Below are 22,251 nucleotides of genomic sequence, written 5' to 3' on the forward strand. Positions count from 1 at the left end.
ATATGTGAAACTGTGGGAAGTAATGAAAAGAATGGGTTTTCCTCAATACACTATCAGGTTGATAGCAACTTGTACAGGGAGAAAGAAGCTACGGTAAGAACAGGTGTTGGATTGACTGACTGGCTTAAAGTTGGAAAAGGAGTTATTAGGCAAGGATGTTTACTTTCTCCTCACTTGTTTAGTATATATGTGGAGGATATCATGCATGAAGTATTGAATAGGCTCAAGACAGGAATTAGGATAGGAGGTAGAATGATCAGTGGAAGAACTAGGAATAATAGTCCTAGTACTTCAACTCAATCCTAGCAAGACAAAGATTATGGTTCTCAAAACAGGGAAGCTCTGGAGAAAGAATTGAGGAAGTCAACATGCTTGAGTACCTGGGATCCATTATTAATGTGAAGAATTGCTGCTCAGAAGATGTCAGAAGGAGGTTAGGAATGGCAAAAACAACAGTCAGAGACTTGTCTAAAATCTGGAAGGGTGGATCTATCTCCATGGGAACAAAGTTTAGGATTTTGGATGCAGATGTTTTTCCAACAACAATGTGAGATTTGGAACCTAAAGAAGTCAGATAAGAACGGATATCTGCTTTTGGGATGTGGTGTTACAGGTTGTTGAGGATATCATATACTGAAAGGCATACAAATGAATGGGTGTTAGAAAAGATTAGTAGAACTTTAAGGCTCCTTAAGGATATTGACAGAAGAACGTTAAAATATTTTGGACACATTGAAAGGATAGAAGGGGGATTTCTCAGAATAGAGGAAGGGGTAGATCAATGAGATAGATGGATGGTGTGTGTTGAGGCCTCCAGAAAAGCAAACAACAGGACTATATGGTGAGGCTTGATGGGGAGCATCACTAAGCATCAGAGTGACCATACGGCATCTGTGAATGCCCAGTGAACATATAGATAGAACCAGAACAGAAATCTAATGGTGGTTTGAATAATACAGGAAATGGATGTGCGTCTGTTTGGTGAGACAGAGATTAATGAGGCAAAATACACAACTGGGTACTACTAGAATCATCTGAAAAGGAATGTGAACTGCATTCATAAGATAAATCTTATGAATATAAGGAGGACTATCATAATGGGTATATATATGTGGAAGATATATACCATTATGATAGTCAGTATATACACTGACTATCATAATGGAATACAAACATGCAAGAATAAGAGGGAAATAATTTTATAGAATTAATCATGAAAGCTGGTTTGAAGCTATTTTGAGTGCAGACATGTAATTTAAAGCTCCTGTAAGTTCGATTTGTTTTTTAAAAAAATGTATTTATTAAGTGTCTTTTTAGATTATTTTTTAGTTAGATTTTTTTACTATATTATTGTAGATTTTACCGATTTTATTGTATTTAGTACATTTGCTAATATTTTAAGACATATTGGTAAATTAAGATAGTTTTCAAAAATGCCACCAAAAACCTGGTGGAACAACAAAGCAGCATCAAATGCTAATAATAGCATGGAATCCAGAAACAAGAACCTTTATATTGAAACCATAAATGAAGAAACATTAACATGTAAAATATCCAGATTAAAAGGAATTACAGTCATCCCTCGACTTACGTCCAGGTTCAGTTCTAGCTGGCAGGATGTAAGTCGAATCGAACTAAGTCGATACATTAAATCAACAGAGTTATAGGGATTAGGGACTTATCAGTAATAAGTATACTGTCATTTTAATTTTTAAACCTTATTATAAACCTGCACTGTATGTTACTACCACTATAAAACAGGAGAATAATCACAAAATCTTCCTCCATAATTATATCTTCATTACCTTCCCTGTGTGAACGATCAGGCTGTGGCTCTTCTGAAGTAACCTTTGGTTTTTAATGAAAATGTCCAATGTGCTTTGCTTATTGCTCTTCTTCTTTTCATCATAAATTTGTTCCATAGCAAGCAAATGCATCATGTACTTTTGTTTCTATTATTAAGTAGCGTTCATCATTGAGGTCCATGTCTTCAGCCATTTTGAGAACATCACTAACTGCAAAGAACATTTCTGCAAGACTTTTCACTGTAAATTGTTTAACTACCTCTTCCTTTTCTTGTTTTTCCTCTTCTGCAACAGCTGTTCCTCCAGTTCGACTAATTCTTCGTTGGTCAACTCTTCAGGGAAACTTTCTATGAGTTGAATTATGTCGTCATCATTCACTTCGAGATTCAGATTGTTTGCTAGGCCCACTATTACAAACTTTCAAAATCATGTGCAAACCTTTTTAATACCTTTTTCCATATGCCACTCCTACATTGAGAGGTCACTTCGTCCCAAGCCACAGCAATATTTTTAATAGCATGATCAATATTGAATGTTTCCCAGAATTGCATGAGAGTCTGGTCATTTCCTTCAATAGCAGAAATGCTTGTGAAAAAGTTCTCCGTAGATAAGCCTTAAAACACTGCAAGAACTCCCTGATCCATCAGTTGGATCAATGAGGTAGTGTTTGGAGAGAGAAACGCGACCTTGAACTTGGTGAAGATCACTGCTATAAGGAGCATTATCTAGAATTAATAAAATTTTAAATTCTACATTTTCTTTCACACAATAGCTTTTTATTTCACTCCATAACAGTTGATTAAGGCATCCTCAAAAAATGTTTGCGTCATCATCCACAACTTCTTATTGCTCTCCTAATGTTTTTTAAAGATTCCTGGATTCTCACTGTGCCATATCACAAATGGTTTCAGCCACATTAACCATAACAGAATCATAATACGGCATTAAGAGCTCTGAAACTAGGTATAGATTTTAGCTTTTTGTGGATGAATGTCTGCTCGGGCATTTTTTTCCGAAACAAGGACATCTCATCCATATTAAATATTCACTGTGGCAAATAATTTTCCTCCGTAATAATTTTATCCAATTTTTCCACAAACTCCTTGGCAGCCTTCTTAGCACTTGCAGATTCCCATACATTTTCACATTATGCACTGCAAAACGCTGCTTGAATCTCATGAACCAACCAAAAGAAGCATTGAATTCTTAGTCATAATCGGGTTCTGCTTTCTCCTTCAACATGCTGAAGAGACTTAGTGCATTAACAGTTATGGTCACAGTGCTAAGGGGTATGCGCTTTTGGTTCGGGTCCTCTATTCATGATGCAAGTAGCTTTTCCATATCACAGATAGGACCTTGTCGTTGCTTCGTTACTATCATCGATTTAATGGAAGCAGATCCTTTCACAGCCTCTACGATTTTATCCTTATTTTTCAAAATGGTTGTCACTGTAGAATGAGACCATCCGAAGTCATGTGCGATCACATTGACAGGCTTACCATCTTCATGTTGTTTTATAACTTGCAACTTTGTTTCAAGATCAATTGCTCGCCTCTTTTTCTGCGATTCTTCACTAGGTTTTTTGATTGAGCATGTAGGGGACATGTTGCAGAAACATCGCCAAATATTTAATGATAAATACACAAATAACCCAAACACAAAATCAACAGAGGAACGTTGAAAACATGTGCTGACTGCTGAAGGAGGTTGCCGCTGAAAGCGCTGTTGCCACTGTGCAAGGCTTATCTTAAGTTCGCTTGCGTCTTGTTTGAAAGTATAGCCAAAAATGTTATTTATTCCCTTATTTCCGGAATCACAGACATAAGTCGAGGGATGACTGTATTAGAAAATCGACCAGGGAATTAAAGAAATATTTATAATATATAAAGGGAAGTTTAGGTGTTGTTCATTATTCATAATAATGCTTAAGGGTATAACCAACACCAAGAGGGAAGAAAACACATTTATTAAATTTTTCACTTGTTTTATCATTGTGCTCTAAGGATGCTGGGTAGAAAACGAGAAATATTACTGAGTTTAATAACCATATTTTTTCCTCTTAAACTTAACTGTAACCAATGTAGTATTGATCTGGCAAAATGTCACACATGAAAAATTTTCTGTTAATGGATATAAGTGGAATCACAAAGCAAGTGATTATGACAAGCTGAGGGGGGTCAGCTTTCAGCAACACCGTGGCTTAAGAATTTAGGGGATAAAGATGTTGGTGGTGAATGGTAAGTGAGTGTTTGAAGAAAGCTGTATCAGAACTAAGAGACATAAGGATAAATCAAGGAGGTTGTGGAGAGAATATAAAGAAAAAGGTGATCAGCAGTACAAGGTACAGGCAAGTAGGGTGAGGCTGTATTATAAGGAAAGCCAAAGCTAATTACAAGCGAAAGCTAGCTGATGACGTCAAAAGAAATCCTAGAGTTATTTCGTTATGTAGTAAGTAAAAGGAGGAATGGAAGGATGACTTTAAAAAGTGCTGATGGTGAGAAGGTAACAGAAGCAAATCAAATAGTTGAATTACTGAATCATCATTTTGCATGGGGGGAGGATGCCATTTAGGTGGTGATGTTGAAATACCAGATGTGACACTGACTGATAGAATAGAGGCTGAAGAAATAAAGGTGAACAAAATGTTGCAAAACTTCAATGCAAATACAGCCATGGGACTAGATAGCATATCGGCCTATGTATCACGAGAATGTGCAAGGGAATTATTAGCCACAATGACTAAGCTGTTTAATCATGGAAAAATTAGTGAAAGACAGAATTCGGGACTGGGTGGGTATATGGTACTCTATAAGGGACAACATGGATCTGTGAAGGGTAGATCTTACCATAGTAATTTTGTTTTATAATAAAGTGACAGTGGAATTGGATAAGGGAAATGGCTACTGAATGATACTGTTAGAGTTTGCAAAGACATTTATCAGGATTTCATATAGAACTCCATTGCATAAATAGAGATGAATATGAATCTGGTGATTTGGATTAGATGGGGGGGGGCTGATAGTGAGGTTTCACACCCATTTCTGGAATCAAGCCATGGAAAAATTTGAATAAACACGTGGTTGCTATTGACATTTTAAAGGCATTTTTCCAGGTTTGGCACAGGGATCTATTTAAAAAACTGACTTCCACACTATAACTGGATCCCAACTTTATAACTGTCTACTAACTACATGTCATGGCAGACAGTTCCTCTCCTCAGATTTCCCCACCAATGCAGGAGTAGCCTATGGTTCTGTTTCTTCACCTGCTCTCATCCTCTTGTATATAAATGACCTGCTCTCTCAGACTTTCAGTCCTATCCACAGCTTTCCCAATGACAGTACACTCCATTTCTCCCTTTCATTCAACAAATCTTGTAGTACTAGAGTATTAGAATCCTCAAGATCTACCATGGTGGGAAGGTAACCTGACCTCAGATCTCCTAGCTATATCCCAGTGGGACAAGGGAAACCTTGTAAACTTCAATGCCACCAAAACTCAGTCCGGTCTGATCTCTCACAAGCAAGAACTCGCATCCCTTCCCTTACCTTCAGTAATACTGATATCTAAACATAATCAGATTTCTCTTCTTGGACTTCTTTAACTACCTCACACCTGCCAACTCTATACAAAACCCAGATCAGCCCAGCCATGGGATATTACTCCCATGTATGGGATGGTGCACCAAAATCCTCTCTAAGATGGCTCGATTCTGTCCAGAAGAGGGAAATCTGGCTAATTAATGATCCCTCTCTCACAAACCCAATTCAATCCCTCTCTAACAGATGTTCAGTTTGTGCCTTGTGCCTCTTCTACAAATACTTTCATGGATAGTGCTCTGCTGAATTGGCCACTATTATTCTCCACTCTCCTCCAAAATCGTTAAAACAAGAGCCACTGCCAACCAACACCATTTTATAATCCATCTTGAAACTCAACGAACCAACTTCACTGCCTCCTCTTTGGTTCCATCTACTTCTGTCCTTTGGAATAGTCTCTTCCACTGCCTTCCCCAAAGATTACATCTCTCAACTGTTTTGAGAACAAAATGTGAAAAAAATTCCTCCTTTCTTCTATTCCTTTTAACCACATACAGCACTAATGTCTATAGGTCTTGTGGCCTTTCATGTGTGGATCAGATATATATACAAAACAGATAAAATTTTTACAAGAACATTTTAACAAGAACCAAACCTTGGAGATTCAGTGGCAAACCTTGAAGAAAATCCTGATTGATTCAGCCAGAGAGGCATGCGGTGAGGTTGTCTGCAAGGATAGAAAAATCAGTACTCCATGGTGGACACAGAAAGTTAAACAAGCAGTGAAGGAAAAAAAAAAAGCATATCAAAAGTTCCTGGCAAATAAGTCAGCTTGTGCTCTTAAAGAATACAGAGACAAATGTAAGAAAACAAAACACTGTGTAAAACTAGCTAAACAAAAGTCATGGGAGGACTTTGGCAAGATATTCTGGAGATTGTTGAAGAAGCTTAGAAATGGAGGAAAGAGCGCTGTAAAAGGAGTTAGAGATGATAAAGGTGACATGAAAACGGGAGAAAAAGATATCCTTGAAGTATGTCGTAATTACTTCGAAAAATTGCTAAATGAAACAAGCAGTGATAGCACAGTGGTAAAAAAACACTCAACAGGCATACAGTCAGGAATACATATCCATACTTGAAGTAGAAAAAGCCATGAAAGGCCTGAAATGTGGAAAGGCAGCAGGAGTAGATGACATTCAACCAGAAATGTGAAGTATGGTGGTATAAAAGTCTTACAGTGGCTGCACTGCATAGTTCAGAAGGCCTGGACAGAGGGACGAATTCCTGATGATTGGAGTAGAGCTCTAATAGCACTCATATATAAAAAGGGAAATAAAACTGAATGTGAGAATTACAGAGGTATTTCCCTACTGAGTGTTCCAGGCAAGATTTATGCCAGTATACTTGAGAAACGGTTGAGAAGAATTGTGGAAGAAAAGCTTGGAGAAGAACAAGCTGGATTCAGGCCAAATAGAGGCTGTCAGGATCAGATCTTCACTTTACGACAAATAGTGGAGAAATCACAGGAATATAACAAAGATCTGTATTTAAGTTTTGTCGATCTGGAAAAGGCATATGACAAGGTGCCAAGATTGAAGCTATTCAATACACTGCAGTTATATGGTGTCAATTGGACATTACATCAAGCAATACTTAGTCTTTATTTGAGTCGTAAATCAGCAGTTAGGATTGAAGGAAGTACAGGAAGATGGTTTAATGTTAAATCTGGTGTGAGACAAGGATGTACATTATCCCCTCTTTATTTATTATCTATATGGATCATATTATGAAGGAAAATGGTATGAAACCTGATATCAAAATTGGAGATGTTAATGTCAGCTCTTTGCTTTATGCGGACGATGTTATACTTCTAAATAAATCCGCTACAAGTTTGCAAGATTCCCAGACTAAATTGAATAACTGTTGTAATAGATATGGTATGAAGATCAGCAATAAAAAGACAAAGACAATGAAAATAGGTAGAATTGTTGAAAATGTCAACTGTGTTTTGAATGGGGAACCTGTGGAACAAGTAAAACATTTCAGCTACTTAGGCATGATTTTTACTGAAGATGGTAAATTAAATATAGAAATAGACAACAGAATCAGCAAAGCTGGTATGGTAGGAAGTCAATTGAATAAATTCATATGGAATAAGAGAGAAATTAGTCGGAACACTAAATTAGCTGTATACAAGACAGTGTTCAAACCAGTTTTAACTTATGGATCTGAGAGCTGGGTCAGAAGTAAAACACTTGACCAAAGACTAGAGACCACAGATATGAGAGTCCTGAGAAAGATTATAGGCGTGAACAGATGGCATCAATGGCAATATCATATTAAAAACGAGGATATTAGGAAAGAACTTGACATTGTCAGCATCCAGGAATGCGTTAGCAGAGCTAATCTCAGGTGGTATGGTCACTTGAACAGAATGGGCGAGGAAAGATTAGCAAAACAAGTGCTCTCTGCCAGGTTGGCAGGAAAACGACCCCGAGGAAGACCAAGATATAGGTAGATTGATACGGTACAAAGTGCCTTAGACGATAGAAATAGAAGATCTGATAATGTTGGAGTGTTGACAAGTAACAGACTGATTTGGAGGAAAATTGTAGATAGGAAGTTAGTAATGATGTAAATTTTTCATGTAGTACTATCATATCCTGTACATCCCTTGAGGGTACATGGCAGGAATTTGATGATGATGATGATAAAATTTTTAGTTTTTATTTAAGGCAGGAAGGAAAGAAGGGCATCTGTGGAAGTTAAGTTTGTGTGCAGTTAAGGAAAGGGTGAGGGACAGATTTTTCTCACAGCACCATGACTGAGTTAGCCAACAGTTTACCTGTTGAATGAGTATGAATGAGTTTAAGAGAAAGTATAACAGCTGGTGTGGTGATTTGTGGCCTTCCCTGATGAGTCTTTGACTCTCTGGAGATCTGATGATCATGATAATGATAATAATCAACACTACCTTTAGAAGCATATAATAGTAAACGGGATTAGTAGAACAAGAACACAGAATCTAGTAACAGCATTTAAGAACCTGTCTATAAATGAGTTGACTATTATGCCTCCGCAACTGGTGAGAGTGATCATGTGCTTTTTATTTGGTAGGGGGGAAAAAATATATATATATATATGATATAATTGATTTACTCAGCTGAGAGATATATTTTTGAAAGATTAAATGACTATAAGATAAAAAGAAAACACTATTTTAATTTAAATAAACTGCACAACTAGTTTTGCCTTCTTAGATTAATGTTTGAAATCGGTCTGTGTACGTCTTCATTGATGGGCATGCAAACACGAAGGTCTTGTGAATGCCAAAGTTGGAAAGCACAATGACAGTCTGAGAGATTATAGCTGAGGTTAGTGTAGAGATGTACTGGATGGAGTACAATTTCTTTAGATTCTACAATTCTTCTTTCCAGTTCACCATAGCATCGAAAGATATTTTCCGATTTGTCCCATATGACTGAATGAATGATCTAGTTTTTGTCATTAACATCAGCAGAATTCAGGATGCAGTTTGACAGAACACTTGCTCTGGTTCTGACATATGTGATGTTCTCTTTTATGTTCCTCTAAACACAATTTGATGTATTTTTGGTGGCCTAAATAATTCATGTTGCAGTTGCACCAAATACGATAAACGCAGGGATATTTCAGGCTGTTATGTTTTTAACTTGGGCATACTGAGCAGGAATGGAGTTTAAGTAGAGCAGTGAAAGAGTAGCTTTTTCAGTATTTCTATCTTCAATATGGTGAGGAAATTGTGTTAATTCTGGTCATTTCCAGTTTAAAGACACTATTTACAAACAGAACTTTGGTTTGGCCATGGGCAATCCTTTATCACAGATACTGGTGATTTTATATTTGGAATCTTTTGAGGAAACACTATCTCTTCATTCCCATTGAAACCTAAATTCTGAAAAGATATATAGATGACATTTTCCTAATCTGGGATCATGGAGGACCTGAGTCTTTAAAGAATTTCCTAGACCATCTCCACAATCAACACCCAAAAATCCAATTTAATGCAGAATTAGATATTGGCAGCACTCTTCTGTTCCTAGATATCGAACTCACTTGTGTATCTGAGAAATTTTATATCTCTATTTACAGGAAACCCACTCACACCAATAGATATCTACATGCACAGTCCCATCACTATCCACCTCAAAAGCGTGGCATTATTTCTACACTAGGTAAACATGCTTGCTCTCTCCTCTGTGAAGATGTTCAATTCCTTCTTACCACCTTTCAGCAAAATGGTTATTCAAAACAGTTAATAAGCTACTATTAAATCCACCTGCTTGCCATATTGAAGACAGAAATAGTGAAAAAGGCTATGTATCCCTACCATATAATCAGTTCTGTTTCATCAAAATTAGCAAAAGTTCTCAAAAAATATAACATCCGGACTTCTTTTACTCCTCTACTTTAATTCCATTCCTTGCTGAGTACACCTAAGCAAAAACATAACAACCTGAAATATCCAGGCATTTACTGAAACTTTTGGTGCAACTGCAACATGCCTTATTTTGGCTAGACCAAAAAAATCCATCAAATTATATCTAGAGGAATATAAAAGAGATGTTACATATGACAGAACCAGAGCAAGTGCACTGTTGAACCGTGTCCTGAATTCTGCTGACACTAACAACAAAAACTAGATCATTCATCCAGTCATATGGGACAAATCGGAAAATATCTTTCGATGCTATAATGAACTGAAAAGAAGAATTGTAGAATTTAAAGATTACATCTCAACACTAACCTCAGCTATAATCTCTCAGACTGTCAATGCGCTGCTTTCCAACTTTGGCATTCACAAGGCCTTGAATGCATTCACACATCCAACAATGAAGACATACACAGAATGGCTTCAAACGTTAATGCTTTAATGTATAGATTTTTTCTCTCGCAATGTTTGTTCGTAGTTCCCTCATGTTATGCACCCAAAGAAGTCTTTTCTATTTTTCTAATTTTTTTTTATCTCTCAGCTTATAGTCATTTAATCTGTTTCTAATATATATATACAGTGGTATCTCGCTAATCCGAACCCTCCAGTAATCCGAACTGCGGTTTGAAAGAAAAAAGTTTTATTTATTACGTATTATTATTTTGTGTACTATTATTTTTAATTAATAATTATTATTTTAACTATTATTATTTATTTTATTATTATTACAGTACAGTATTTTTTTTCATACTGTCGATTGTACGGTTATACTGGAGGATTATTATGATTTATTGTGTATTCACGTTTGCTTTTTTATACTGTACAGTATGTACTGTATTTCCGGCATGAATCACAAATATACACAAAAAGAGGAAATTCAAAACATGCATAATTTGGTTAAAAATATAAATCCAGATGTTAAAATTTCACAAACAGATGTTGCAGAATGAATTACAGATAGGACGGAAAGTGAATTCGAAATCAAATCACATGATGAAATTATAAATATGATGCTACAGAATGAATTAGAAGACGATGATGGCGATGAAGAACTCGAAGGAAAAAAAGTAAAACATGAAGAGGCAGCTGACAGTTTTAATGTGTGTATAGAATGGACTAAGCAGAATGATAAGCCAGTGCACAAAATTTTGTTGCTAATGCAGCTCTGAGAAGAAGCATTCGAAAAACGTTTAGCTTCAAAGAAGCAAAAGAAAATAGGGACTTTTTTTACAAAGAAATAAAAAAAAACTTTTTTTGTGCTATTTTGTGAAACTTTTTTGTGTTGTGTACAAGAAAGTGATATTTTTTACCTAAATTAAGTTACGTACTGAACTATGCAATTTTATTAAATCAGAATCCTCAACAATACAGGTACATACAAATTAAATATTTTACTGAAATAAACTTGTGTACCATATTATTATTTTTGTTTTATATTACAGTACAGTGGCTTTTTTCTATCAGTTAATTTATTTACAGAATTAAATTGATATACCATTAGAATCTGATTATTTTTGTCTTAAACGCTAGTTATTGTTGTCTCTTGGGGAGAAATTTGCTAATTCGAACTTTTCGCTAATCCGAATGAGCACGGTTTTTATTAGTTCGGATTAGCGAGATACCACTGTATATATATATAAGAACTCCGACAAAGAAAGAGCATATGTAGAACTATATGGTAGGTAATTATAGCAAACTGAGAAGGCAGTTTGAGGATGTGGAAGGATGAAACTTGAGGATGATAACTTTTGCATGAAAAAATACATAGCACAGAAATCAACTTTGCATGGGAATGTAGAGCTCACTATATAGGCTAGTTAGGAATATTAATACATGACAGCTAGATTGTGAAAAGAAGTTAGAACAGAATCATCACTATATAGCAGGTAAGCATCCTTGGAGAATGTGAATGTGAATGGCAGAAAGTGTCAGATACACAAGAAAAGATGAGTTGTTCAGTTTAGTGAGGCATATATTCTAGATAGACTCATTTACTCTCTGTATGCTGAAAGAATAGAGGACATGAGTTAGAAGTATTAAACTGTTAACAGAGCTTGACTCAAATATGGACTGGATGGAATCTCAAGCATGGTGCTGAAGAATACAAGTGCCGAAGGAAATGTACTAAAGAGTTAACGATGCCATAACCTGGTTGATCAACTTGAGTCGCAGTGCATGTCTAATGAATGAAAGGAGAGCAAGATAATTCTTGAGCTTTATTGACTACACCAAAGCCTTCAAGCTGTGCAAAGTGGAATCGACGTGGGAAATAATGTCTAAGTCTGGCTTTCTACACATCTTATCCTATTAATGTGAACTTCATAACAATAACCAAACTGATGATACCCACTCACATATAGAGTGATTCTGTTCACAAAAAGGAGTAAGGCAAGTTTGTATTCTGTCTCCTGGACTCTTTAATCTCTATGGTGAAGAGATCTCTGGATGATTGGAATAGAAAAAAATATTAATAGGCAGTTCAAGAATAAAGTTAATCAGATTATCTATCTGTGCCCAATGCTCTCTGCCAGTGGAAGTTACATGAAGAAAGAAGATAAAATGCAATGGGTAGATCCAAAATGATTCAGCTAACATAACTCCTGAAGAACAGAAAAATAACTATCAACACAAAGATCAGATTGGTCAGATCTTTGGCCTTCTCTGTGTTTTCTTATGGCTGCAAGTCTTGAACACTTAACACACTTAACAAGGAAATTAAGAAAGACTTAAACATTATCAGATCTTATATTTCTATCTTAAGTAAAGTATACTTAAATACAGTAAAGGCACATTTTACTGTATCAATCCACCTATATATCTTGGTCTTCCTCTGGGTCTTTTTCCTGTCAACCTGGCAGAGAACACTTCTTTTGCTAATCTTTCCTCTCCCATTCTGTCTAAGTGACCATACCACCTGAGATTAGCTCTGCTAACACATTTCTGGATTCCAACAATGTTAAGTTCTTTCCTAATATCCTCGTTTTTAATATGATGTTGCCACTGATGCCATCTGTTAATGCCTCTAATCTTTCGTAGGACTCTCATATCTGTGATCTCTAGTCTTTGGTCGAGTGTTTTATTTCTAACCCAGCTCTCAGATCCGTAAGTTAAAATTGGCTTGAACACCATCTTGTATACAGCTAATTTAGTGTTTTGGTAATTTTTCTCTTATTCCATATAAATTTATTCAGTTGTCTTCCTACCGTACCAGCTTTGTTGATTCTGTTGTCTATTTCCATTTTCACTAAAAATCGTGCCAAGTAGTATGCAAATATGTGAGTGTAGATACATCCAATAACTGAATGAGACAATGAATAGAAACAATAGCAAAGAAAATAATAAATCAAATGGACTGTGAATTTTTAAAGTTAAGAATTAAAAAGTTTGAGAACTAAAAAAAATTTAAAATTAAAGAACAAAGAAACTTGATCCCAAATCCCAACTCATCGTCAGCAGAGATAAAGATTGTAATTATCATCATAAGCATCAAGAGAAAAGAAATGGAACTAGCCGAAGAATTGGATAAGTACCAAATCGACATAATAGGTGTAACTGAAACAAAGAATACAAAAAAACAGGTGAAATCTAAATAACAAATACAAAATGTTATATTCAGGCAAAAACAATCAAGGAAAAGGAGTAACTATAGTATTTAAACACTAAATACAAGGATAATGGTGGGCAATATTTCTATATTTCTTGAATGGTAGGCAATATCAAGTAGAGTGATGTGGGCAAATATCAGAATGGGAAACTGGACAATGAAACTTATTTGTGCCTATGGTCCCACAGAAGGTTCTACTAAGGAAGTAAAGGGATTTTTTAGACATTAGAGAAGGTAGTTGCCACAGTGAAAAAGCAAAAGTTAACCCTTGTAAGAGATGCAAATAGCAGAGTAGGAAATGACTAACAGATATATAGAAATGTTTCGGGAAAATTTGTAGAAAAGAGCAAACTAATAATAATAGTAAATAACTGCTAGATTTCTGTTCAGGACATGGATTAGTTATTACTAACACCATATTCCAACACACCAGCCTTATTGGCCAAGTGATTAGCATATCCACTCTCCAGCCAAAAGGCTGTGGGTATGAATCCCATTGTTGTAGGCATGGATATTTGTGAGTGTCTGTGAAAATACTAGTGATGGTGGTGGGTAGTAGATGCTGTCAGTGTAGATGATGTGGTTCGCTGTTTAGCTGGTGGAGTGAGTGGTAGAGGCAGAGAATTGTAGAGCAGATGCCCTCCCTCGATGAGTCTCGGAGATGTCATGTAATAATAAAAATTTGCACATATACCATGAGGAGAAGAAGATGCAAAGAATAAGAAAGCCCTCATTAATTATGTTATTGTTGACAGTGACATTTTCCCACTGGTTCAGGACACAAGAGTATACATAGGATTTGAAAGTGCAGGTGATCATTATTTAGTGTTGAGAAGGGTAAAATTGAATTTCATATTGAAATGAAGAGTGTGTAAGAAAATTTTGAAATGAATCAAGGTTGAACAGCCAATAGAGGTAAACTGTATAGACTCAAAATACACAAACATTATTCAAGGAAAAAATGAAAGAGCTTGAAAATAAGAACTAAACCTTCAAGATTCAGTGGCAAACCTTAAAGAAAACATTGACTGATTCAGCAAGAGAGGCAAGTGGTGAGGTAATCAGCAAGGACAGAAAAATCAGAAATCCATGGTGGACTCGGAAGTCAGAGAAGCAGTGAAAGAAAATAAGAAAGCATATTGAAAGTTCCTAGCAAGTAAATCAACTTATGCTCTTTGAGAAAAATGTAAGAAAGCAAAGCACTGTATAAAACTAGTTAAACAAAAGCCATGGGAAGACTTTGGTAAGGAATAAATAACAGGAAAGTAGTAAAATTTTCTGATGGCTACTGAAAAAACTCAGAAAGGAAGGAAAAAGTACTTTAAAAGGAATCAGAAATAATAAAGGGTGACATGAAAACTGAAGATAAAGATATTTTAGATATTGGAGTAATTACTTTGAAAGCTTGCTAAATAAAACAAGTGAACAGAAAGGTAGGAAACATTCAAGAGAAATACAATCAGGATTATATATCAGTACTTGAAGTAGAAAAAGCTATCAAAAACAAACCTGAAATATGGAAAGGCAGCTGGAGTAGATGATATACGACCAAAAATTATTAAATATGGAGGTATAAAAGTTTTTACAGTGGCTATACTGCATAATTCAGAAGGTCTGGTCAGAGACTCAAATTCCAGATGATTGAAATTGAGCGCTTACAGTATCCCATCTATAAAAAGGGAAGTAAAACTGAGTGTGAGAATTAGAGAGGAATTTCTTTAATGAGTATTCCTGGTAGGATTTATACTGAGAAACAGCTAAGACAAATTGGGGAGGGAAAGCTTGGAGAACAACAAGCTGAGTTCCAAATGAACAGAGGTAAAGGATCAGATTTTCACTTTTAAGACAAGTAGTTGAGAAATCTTGGGAATATAGAAGGATCTGTATTTAAGTTTCAGAAAAGGCATATGACTATGTGCCAAAAGGAAAGCTGTTCAAAATGTTTTACTTATATGGTGTAAATGCCACACTATATCAAGCAATACTTTAGTCTATATTTGTAAATCAACAGTTAAAACTGAAGGAGGTACATGACGATGGTTTTGTAAAATTCGATGCAATGGAAGTTCTAAATATTTTAGGCATCGACTTTTACAAAGGTCGTAAATATTGTAGACATAACAATACTACACGTTGCCATACTGATTGTAAACCCACACAGGTATCTGGCAAAAAGGAGTGACACTGAATTGATCATAAAATTATTAAAATATTATAAATACTCAAAATTGTGCACTTTATGTAAATCCAGGAGTGATATTGTAAAAATAACCTAGTGTTGAAGTAGTTCTACCTCAAGTAAAAAGGATTACAGTGGATTATGTCTGGGACTTGAAAGCGAACAATAGTGCTGAAGGTCATTCGAACAAGGAAGTTTTCCCGCCTACATTGAAGGTCAAGACTGCTGACAGAGTGATTGCAAGATGTTCAGGAGTGTCTGATCCTGAAACACGGAACTCCCAAAAAACCATATATATAGGAGGCCTTAAGAACAAGGTTCTCTCTCTTTTTCTCTCTAGCAGTCCTCTAGATGCAGTCTGTAGGCCCGATTGAACTCATCGGTACACAAACCCGTGGAAACGGGGAACCCTGAAGAAGCATTGAAAGTTTCTGCAATGTGTAGCAAGTAAGGGAACTTGCCTCATATATTGAAAGCAGGATGCCTTCATTCGACCTAGTCCCTTCGGCAAAGAAGTACCACTGTTCTTCCTGCAAGTGAATTGCAGAAGGATGACTACCAAGCACCGAACGAGAAAATCCAATACACAGAATGGATCGGAGGAATCAGCAAAAACACCTGTGAGTAGACTTTTTGTATTAATAGTTAAGTGCGGAAGGATAATTGTGATTCCACTGAACATAGTGTTACTAGGCTAATAGTATTGTCACAGATAGCCAGGTTTGAAATCGAAATGTTAACATAACATAAGAATAGTGACAGTCAGTTTTGTAGAATATGAGAATCTCCTCTCACTGTAAATGGCAAGTTTAATAATGTTAGACAGTAATTGAAATTTAAGATAAGATTAAGAAAGAAGTTGTTTGAAAAGTGTATAATAGTGTAGAATTACCTTAGGTTACAATAAATGCATTTTGTTTGCTTAATAGAGACTATCGCCTGATCTTTGTACTATGCACTGCCTTGAAAAAACTCCGAACCTGTATGCTAATAATTTGGGGAATTGCCACAACTATTAATTAAGCCCACAATTAGATTCGGCTATATCCTAAAGGTGCTATGACATATCTCCAATGCTTTGCGTGAAGAATTAAGGTGGCGCAGTCATAAAAAAAATTAATTTTCCTGATTTCTTTTTGTGTAGGAGATAGTTATCTGTACTCGTGAATTGGCCTAGTTCACAGTCATATTCACCAGCAGTGTCACTGTTTTGTAGCAACCTTAAAGTTTCAAGTGGTAGGAAAAAGGGAATAGATGAATTATTTTTGGAAGGAACATCAACTTAAAGCACACATGATATAACAATTAATCATTGTATAGCAAGGGCGCATTCTAGAAAGGGCCACACGATACATAAGACACAAAGGAACAAAACAAAGGATGGAACAACAGGGGTAAAAGCAAAAGGCAATAAGAAAAGAAAAAAGAACACACACACAAAATAAAAAAGTTATAACAGTTTGATGTTAAATCAGGTGAGAAAATGTATACGTTATCTCCAACTCTTATTCATCACATTATAAAGGAACGTGATATCAAAGTTGGAGATGTTGCAGATGATGTTATACTCTTAAGTAAATCCAGTACCATAGTTCACCCCACCCCCATCCATGGTTTCAGTTATACACAGTCAATCTCGGTCCAAAAATATTAAATGGAAAATTCCAGAAATCAACATTTCATAAGTTTTATATTACTGCCATTCTGAATAGTTTTCAGTTATCAGATCAACTGTCACAGAATCTCAGTGTTTGTGTTCAAGTAACCCCTGTTTTACTTAATAATGGTCCCAAAACACAAGAGTAGTGCTTTGGGCAATTTGGATATTACATACAGAAACCATAAAGTTCACCTTTCCACTTAAAAAGGAAGCAAGTTCTCAACTTCATAAAATAATAAATAAATAATAATAATAAAACGTATGCTGAGGTTGCTAAGATTTCATTCACATAATTTTTACTGCAGTATAATTGCTATATAATTGTTCTATTTTATTATTGTAGTTATTGTTGTTAATCTCTTTACTGTGCCTAATTTATAAATTAAACTTTGTGATATGTATGTATAGGAAAAAAAAATAGCACATATATAGGGTTCGGTACTATCCACAGTGTCTGCAAGGGGTCTTGGAACATATTCTCCGTGGATAAGGGGGATACTATAGTATAAGTCTGCAAGATTTCCTACATAAAATGAATAAGTACTGTCATAAATTTGCTATGAAAATTTGGCAAGAAAGAACGGTCTCCATTTAGGATGCAGTTGAAAATGTCAACTGCATCCTGAATGGAGAACCTATAGAAGAAATAAAACATTTCAACTATTTAGATCCCATTTTGGGCGAAGATGGCAAATTAACTTTGGAAATAGCAGAATTAGCAAAGCTGGTATGGTAGGAAATCAACTAAATAAATTTATATGAAATAAGAGAGAAACTAGTCAAATCACTAAACTAGACCATGTTCAAACCAATTTTAATTCATGGATCTGGGAGCTGGGTTAAAAATAAAACTCTTGATCAGAGAGGCTGGAGGTCACAGATATGATAGTGCTGAGAATGATTAGAGAACTGAACAGATGGCATCTCTGGCAGTATCATATTAAAAATGATGACAATAGGAAAGAACTTGACATTGTTAGCATTCAGCAATGTGTTAGAAGAGTTAATCTCAGGTGGTATAGTGGTTTCTATTAGCAAAACAAAAAGTATGATTTACAGGCTCAGAACTAGTTTATTAATTACACCCCCTCCAGAGGTCAAATTATAATTCATGTTAAAGGTATGAAGTGCATATAATTTAATGTGTTTAAAATCACCAACACAATTTTTATATCCCTTATCAACATGACTTTTTCTGTTCTTTGAAATTACATCATTATATTTAAGGTACTCTTAATGATTCCTACCATATTGAGTAGTATGGCCAACTGAAAACCGTTCCTTTAAGTATGGTGGAACAGTTGGACTCTCAGTACTAGGTGCAGGGGCAGGAGATGCAAGTATTGTTGGCCTTGGACATGGTGTACATGGATGAGAAATATCATTGCTTTTTAGTGGACTGTTATGACCATTAATAGCTGTCTGTTGCTGATGATGTGTCTGAAAAAAATAAAAATTCAACAGAATAAGTTAATATGATAATCACTCATAAAATATGCTTAAATACCAGATGTTAGTCATATAAGTCTATGAAATTACTTTAAAATAGAATTACGATATTACATGCATCTATATCATTCCAAATTTCTACTTCAATAATGTTAATAATAATTCAAGCAAAAGGAAGAATTGCATAAAAAACCATAATTAAAACAAAAAAAAAAATCTGAATTCTTAATTTATATGAAATCAAATGGGAAAAAAAAAAAAAAGGTGGTGGGGATGGGGTCAAGAAAAAAGTTACATTAATAATAATAAATAAAATATAATTATGGCTATAATTTTACAGAGTTCTTAACCACTTCCTCTATTATTATTATTAAGAGAGACCTCCAGTTGTCAGAGACTCATTGAGGGAGGCCACATACTACACACACCAGCTATCATACTTATTCTTGAATTCATTCACACTGCTTGCACTGACAACATCCAATGGCAATCCATTCCAATCATGCACTACCCTATGAGAGAAAAATCTAGCCCTCATACCCTTCTTGGCAGCATTCATTCTTAGCTTCCAAGGATGCCCTCTTATCCTTTCCCTACCCTCCATAAATTTAAAAAATTCCATCATGTACGACTCTTTCAGAAGTTTGTAAGTCTTAATCATATCATCCCTCTTTCTTCTGTTTGCTAGTGTCTGCAGGTTACAAATTCTCAATCTGTCTTCATAATCAGTATTCCACAATCCTGATATCATTCTCCTTTGCACTCAAGACCCAAAATATCAGAATCACAACAGAAACCAGACCTGTGCACAATAGTCCAAGTTCAATGCCTTGTAAGGGGGCAAAATGACATACTTATTTTTACATGTGAACATTTGTTTCAGCATTGCAATTATCTTTTCTTTACAATTATCCTAGCATAAATGTATTAGTAAGTGCACCATTTTAGATAAAGAGTATTCACACAGCCTTAGCTGGGAGGTGGTACTAGAAATGTGAAGGTCTCTATAAGAGAGTATATATATATATATATATATATATATATGTAACTACAAAGCAATCAGTTTGATGAATTTTGGAAGTACTCTGAAGGAATACCACAGCAAATATATATATATATATTATTATTATTATATACTGCAATATATATATATATTGCAGCACTGTTTATATATAAACAGTGCTGCAAGAGTTTGTTAAGGACATTTCAAAAGATAGACTGTATTTTCAGAGTCAAAAAGATAAGCAATCTTTGGGTAAAATGGATGAATAGCATTGTTAAACAAGAACACCACATATTAAAAGTATTAGAAATCTGATAACAAAAATATAGCAATGAAAGCAAAAGTAGTACAAAATTGTTTAGAAGAATGAAAATGAGATGAGAAGCAATCAGTTAAGCAAATAGAACCTAAAAACCTTTTCTTTTTTTAGTTGTGTGGCCAGAAAAAAATGACTATGGAAGAATAGTCATTTTCTTCCATAGTCCAGCAAATGGAAACAACAGAAAGTTGAATACTTTTAATATGTGGTATTCTTGTTTAACAATGCCATTCATCCATTTTATTCAAAGATCCTATAATTCAATTACTCAATGATTGCTTCAAAGTTTTCATCTGAATCCCATCCATAAAAGTTTGTAAATGTGCAGTATGTCAATACAGGGGTGGACTAAGAGTTAGATATCTAAAAATCCTGCTTTAGGAACCAAAAAAGTTATTCAAGCCATCTCAAGCCTCAAATAAGCAAGATAGTGGTGGTTATACATTGGGTGACAAGATTCATTTACCAACTAAAGACATTTACAAGCATCAAAGCAAAGTAGATGAATTTTGGAAGTAATCTGAAGGAATACCACGGCACTGGAATTCATTCAAACTCATGGCCCACTGGGTGGAGCACAGAAGTGTTATCCATTCAGCCAACAGGGCCAGCAAGGTAAATGCTAAAGACTATCAAAAGGAGAGAGAACAGGTCAACAAACAAATAGGTCAGAAAAAAAATAATACTGTGTTTAAAATGCTAACAAGGATTGAATGAGATATCTCTATGTGTCTTAAGAGAATATTAAAAAGACTGTCAACCTTTAACCCTTGGCTGTATGAGATCATTCAAACTCATGGCCCACTGGGTGGAGCACAGAAGTGTTATCCATTCAGCCAACAGGGCCAGCAAGGTAAATGCTAAAGACTATCAAAAGGAGAGAGAACAGGTCAACAAACAAATAGGTCAGAAAAAAAATAATACTGTGTTTAAAATGCTAACAAGGATTGAATGAGATATCTCTATGTGTCTTAAGAGAATATTAAAAAGAGACTGTCAACCTTTAACCCTTGGCTGTATGAGATGAATCTCAAACACTGGAATGTACTACTGTACAGGAGAGTCAAAGAAGCAAATTAAAACTTCTTTGAATTTCTGGAAGAAAATGGAGAAGCTAGCTAAGATTATATTTCAGAATTTTGTAGTAGGAATACAAATCTCTATGATAGGTTTATTAGAAGTTCTTGTCTTAGTAGTTTATTCAGATGAGGTAAAAATTGTTCTGGATAAAAAGCTCCATTTTTCCCCATTCCACTGACAAAGTTGGAAAAGAAGCAAGGTATTTGTGTAAGTGTGATGATCTAAAGCAATTCATCTCCAAACCAGAATTCTTGACAATCCCCTCTGCTTACTGAACACTCTGGATCTTTTCTTAATCAGTTTTCCTTTCAAGTACACTGTCCCAACCTCATCCAAGTTTCATCACTAGTGGAATGTCCTCACCTCAGCCAATCACAATCTCACATACCTTGACACTACAGCAATGCAAAGTGAGAAGATCTCAAAGACTTTTACTATTCCTTTCCAAAGACTTTTACTATTCCTTTCCAAAGACTACTGTTTCCACTCTCCAGATCCTTGTTGTAATCTTGTTACAGATATTACTGATGTTGGAATGAATGTTTTTATTCCTTACTATGTTCAAAATTCCTACCTTATATCAAGCTATAATTTTTTTAAAAACTGTGTGTAGGTGGCGCAAAAAAGAAAACAGCTCATCACAAGTAGTTTGATAACTAAATGTAAAAAAAAAAAAAAAAACATCTCATGTACAAATGGTAGTTGTACCTTGCATTGCAAAAAAGAGCCAGGGACAACTTTTGTCCATTTGTACTTCTACCTCTTTATTAGCCAATGGCGGCATTGCATCATCACCTGGTATCATTTTTCTCATTAGAGTCATGTGAATGTGATGGTCGTGGTCATTTATTCTTGAGTTGAATGAGAAAAATGATTCTTCTGATGACCTTCTACCAGAGGGACATCAGAAGAATCTTCAAAAATATGGATACCAAAAAGTTTCTAGTTCACATGGAATTCCACCAACTCAGCTCGAGAAATGTCCTCCAAACCAATACTTGTTCTTTATCATCTATACACTAAATAATACTCACTGGCATCCGCCCTACAGTAAAGCAAATTCCAATAAAAGATGATAAAGTGGCTACAATCAAACTATCTGCATATTACTTTCGCCACAGTGTTGTCTAAAATAATGGAGG

General features: G+C 35.3%; 1 protein-coding gene across 1 annotated transcript in view; it reads right to left on the reverse strand.

The window, feature by feature from the left end:
* LOC150098390 (nuclear hormone receptor FTZ-F1 beta-like) overlaps positions 1–22,251 on the reverse strand; it is a 164,420-nt gene that overhangs the window by 100,419 nt on the left and 41,750 nt on the right. Inside the window, exon 2 of the mRNA XM_090405189.1 lies at positions 18,506–18,698. Coding sequence (XP_090261315.1) covers positions 18,506–18,698 — 193 coding nt within the window. The remainder of the gene's footprint in view (positions 1–18,505; positions 18,699–22,251) is intronic.

The sequence above is a fragment of the Typopeltis vanoorti genome, chromosome 15 (assembly GCF_054136105.1).
Source record: "Typopeltis vanoorti isolate ZY-2024b chromosome 15, IOZ_Tvanoo_1.0, whole genome shotgun sequence".
NCBI lineage: Eukaryota > Metazoa > Arthropoda > Arachnida > Uropygi > Thelyphonidae > Typopeltis > Typopeltis vanoorti.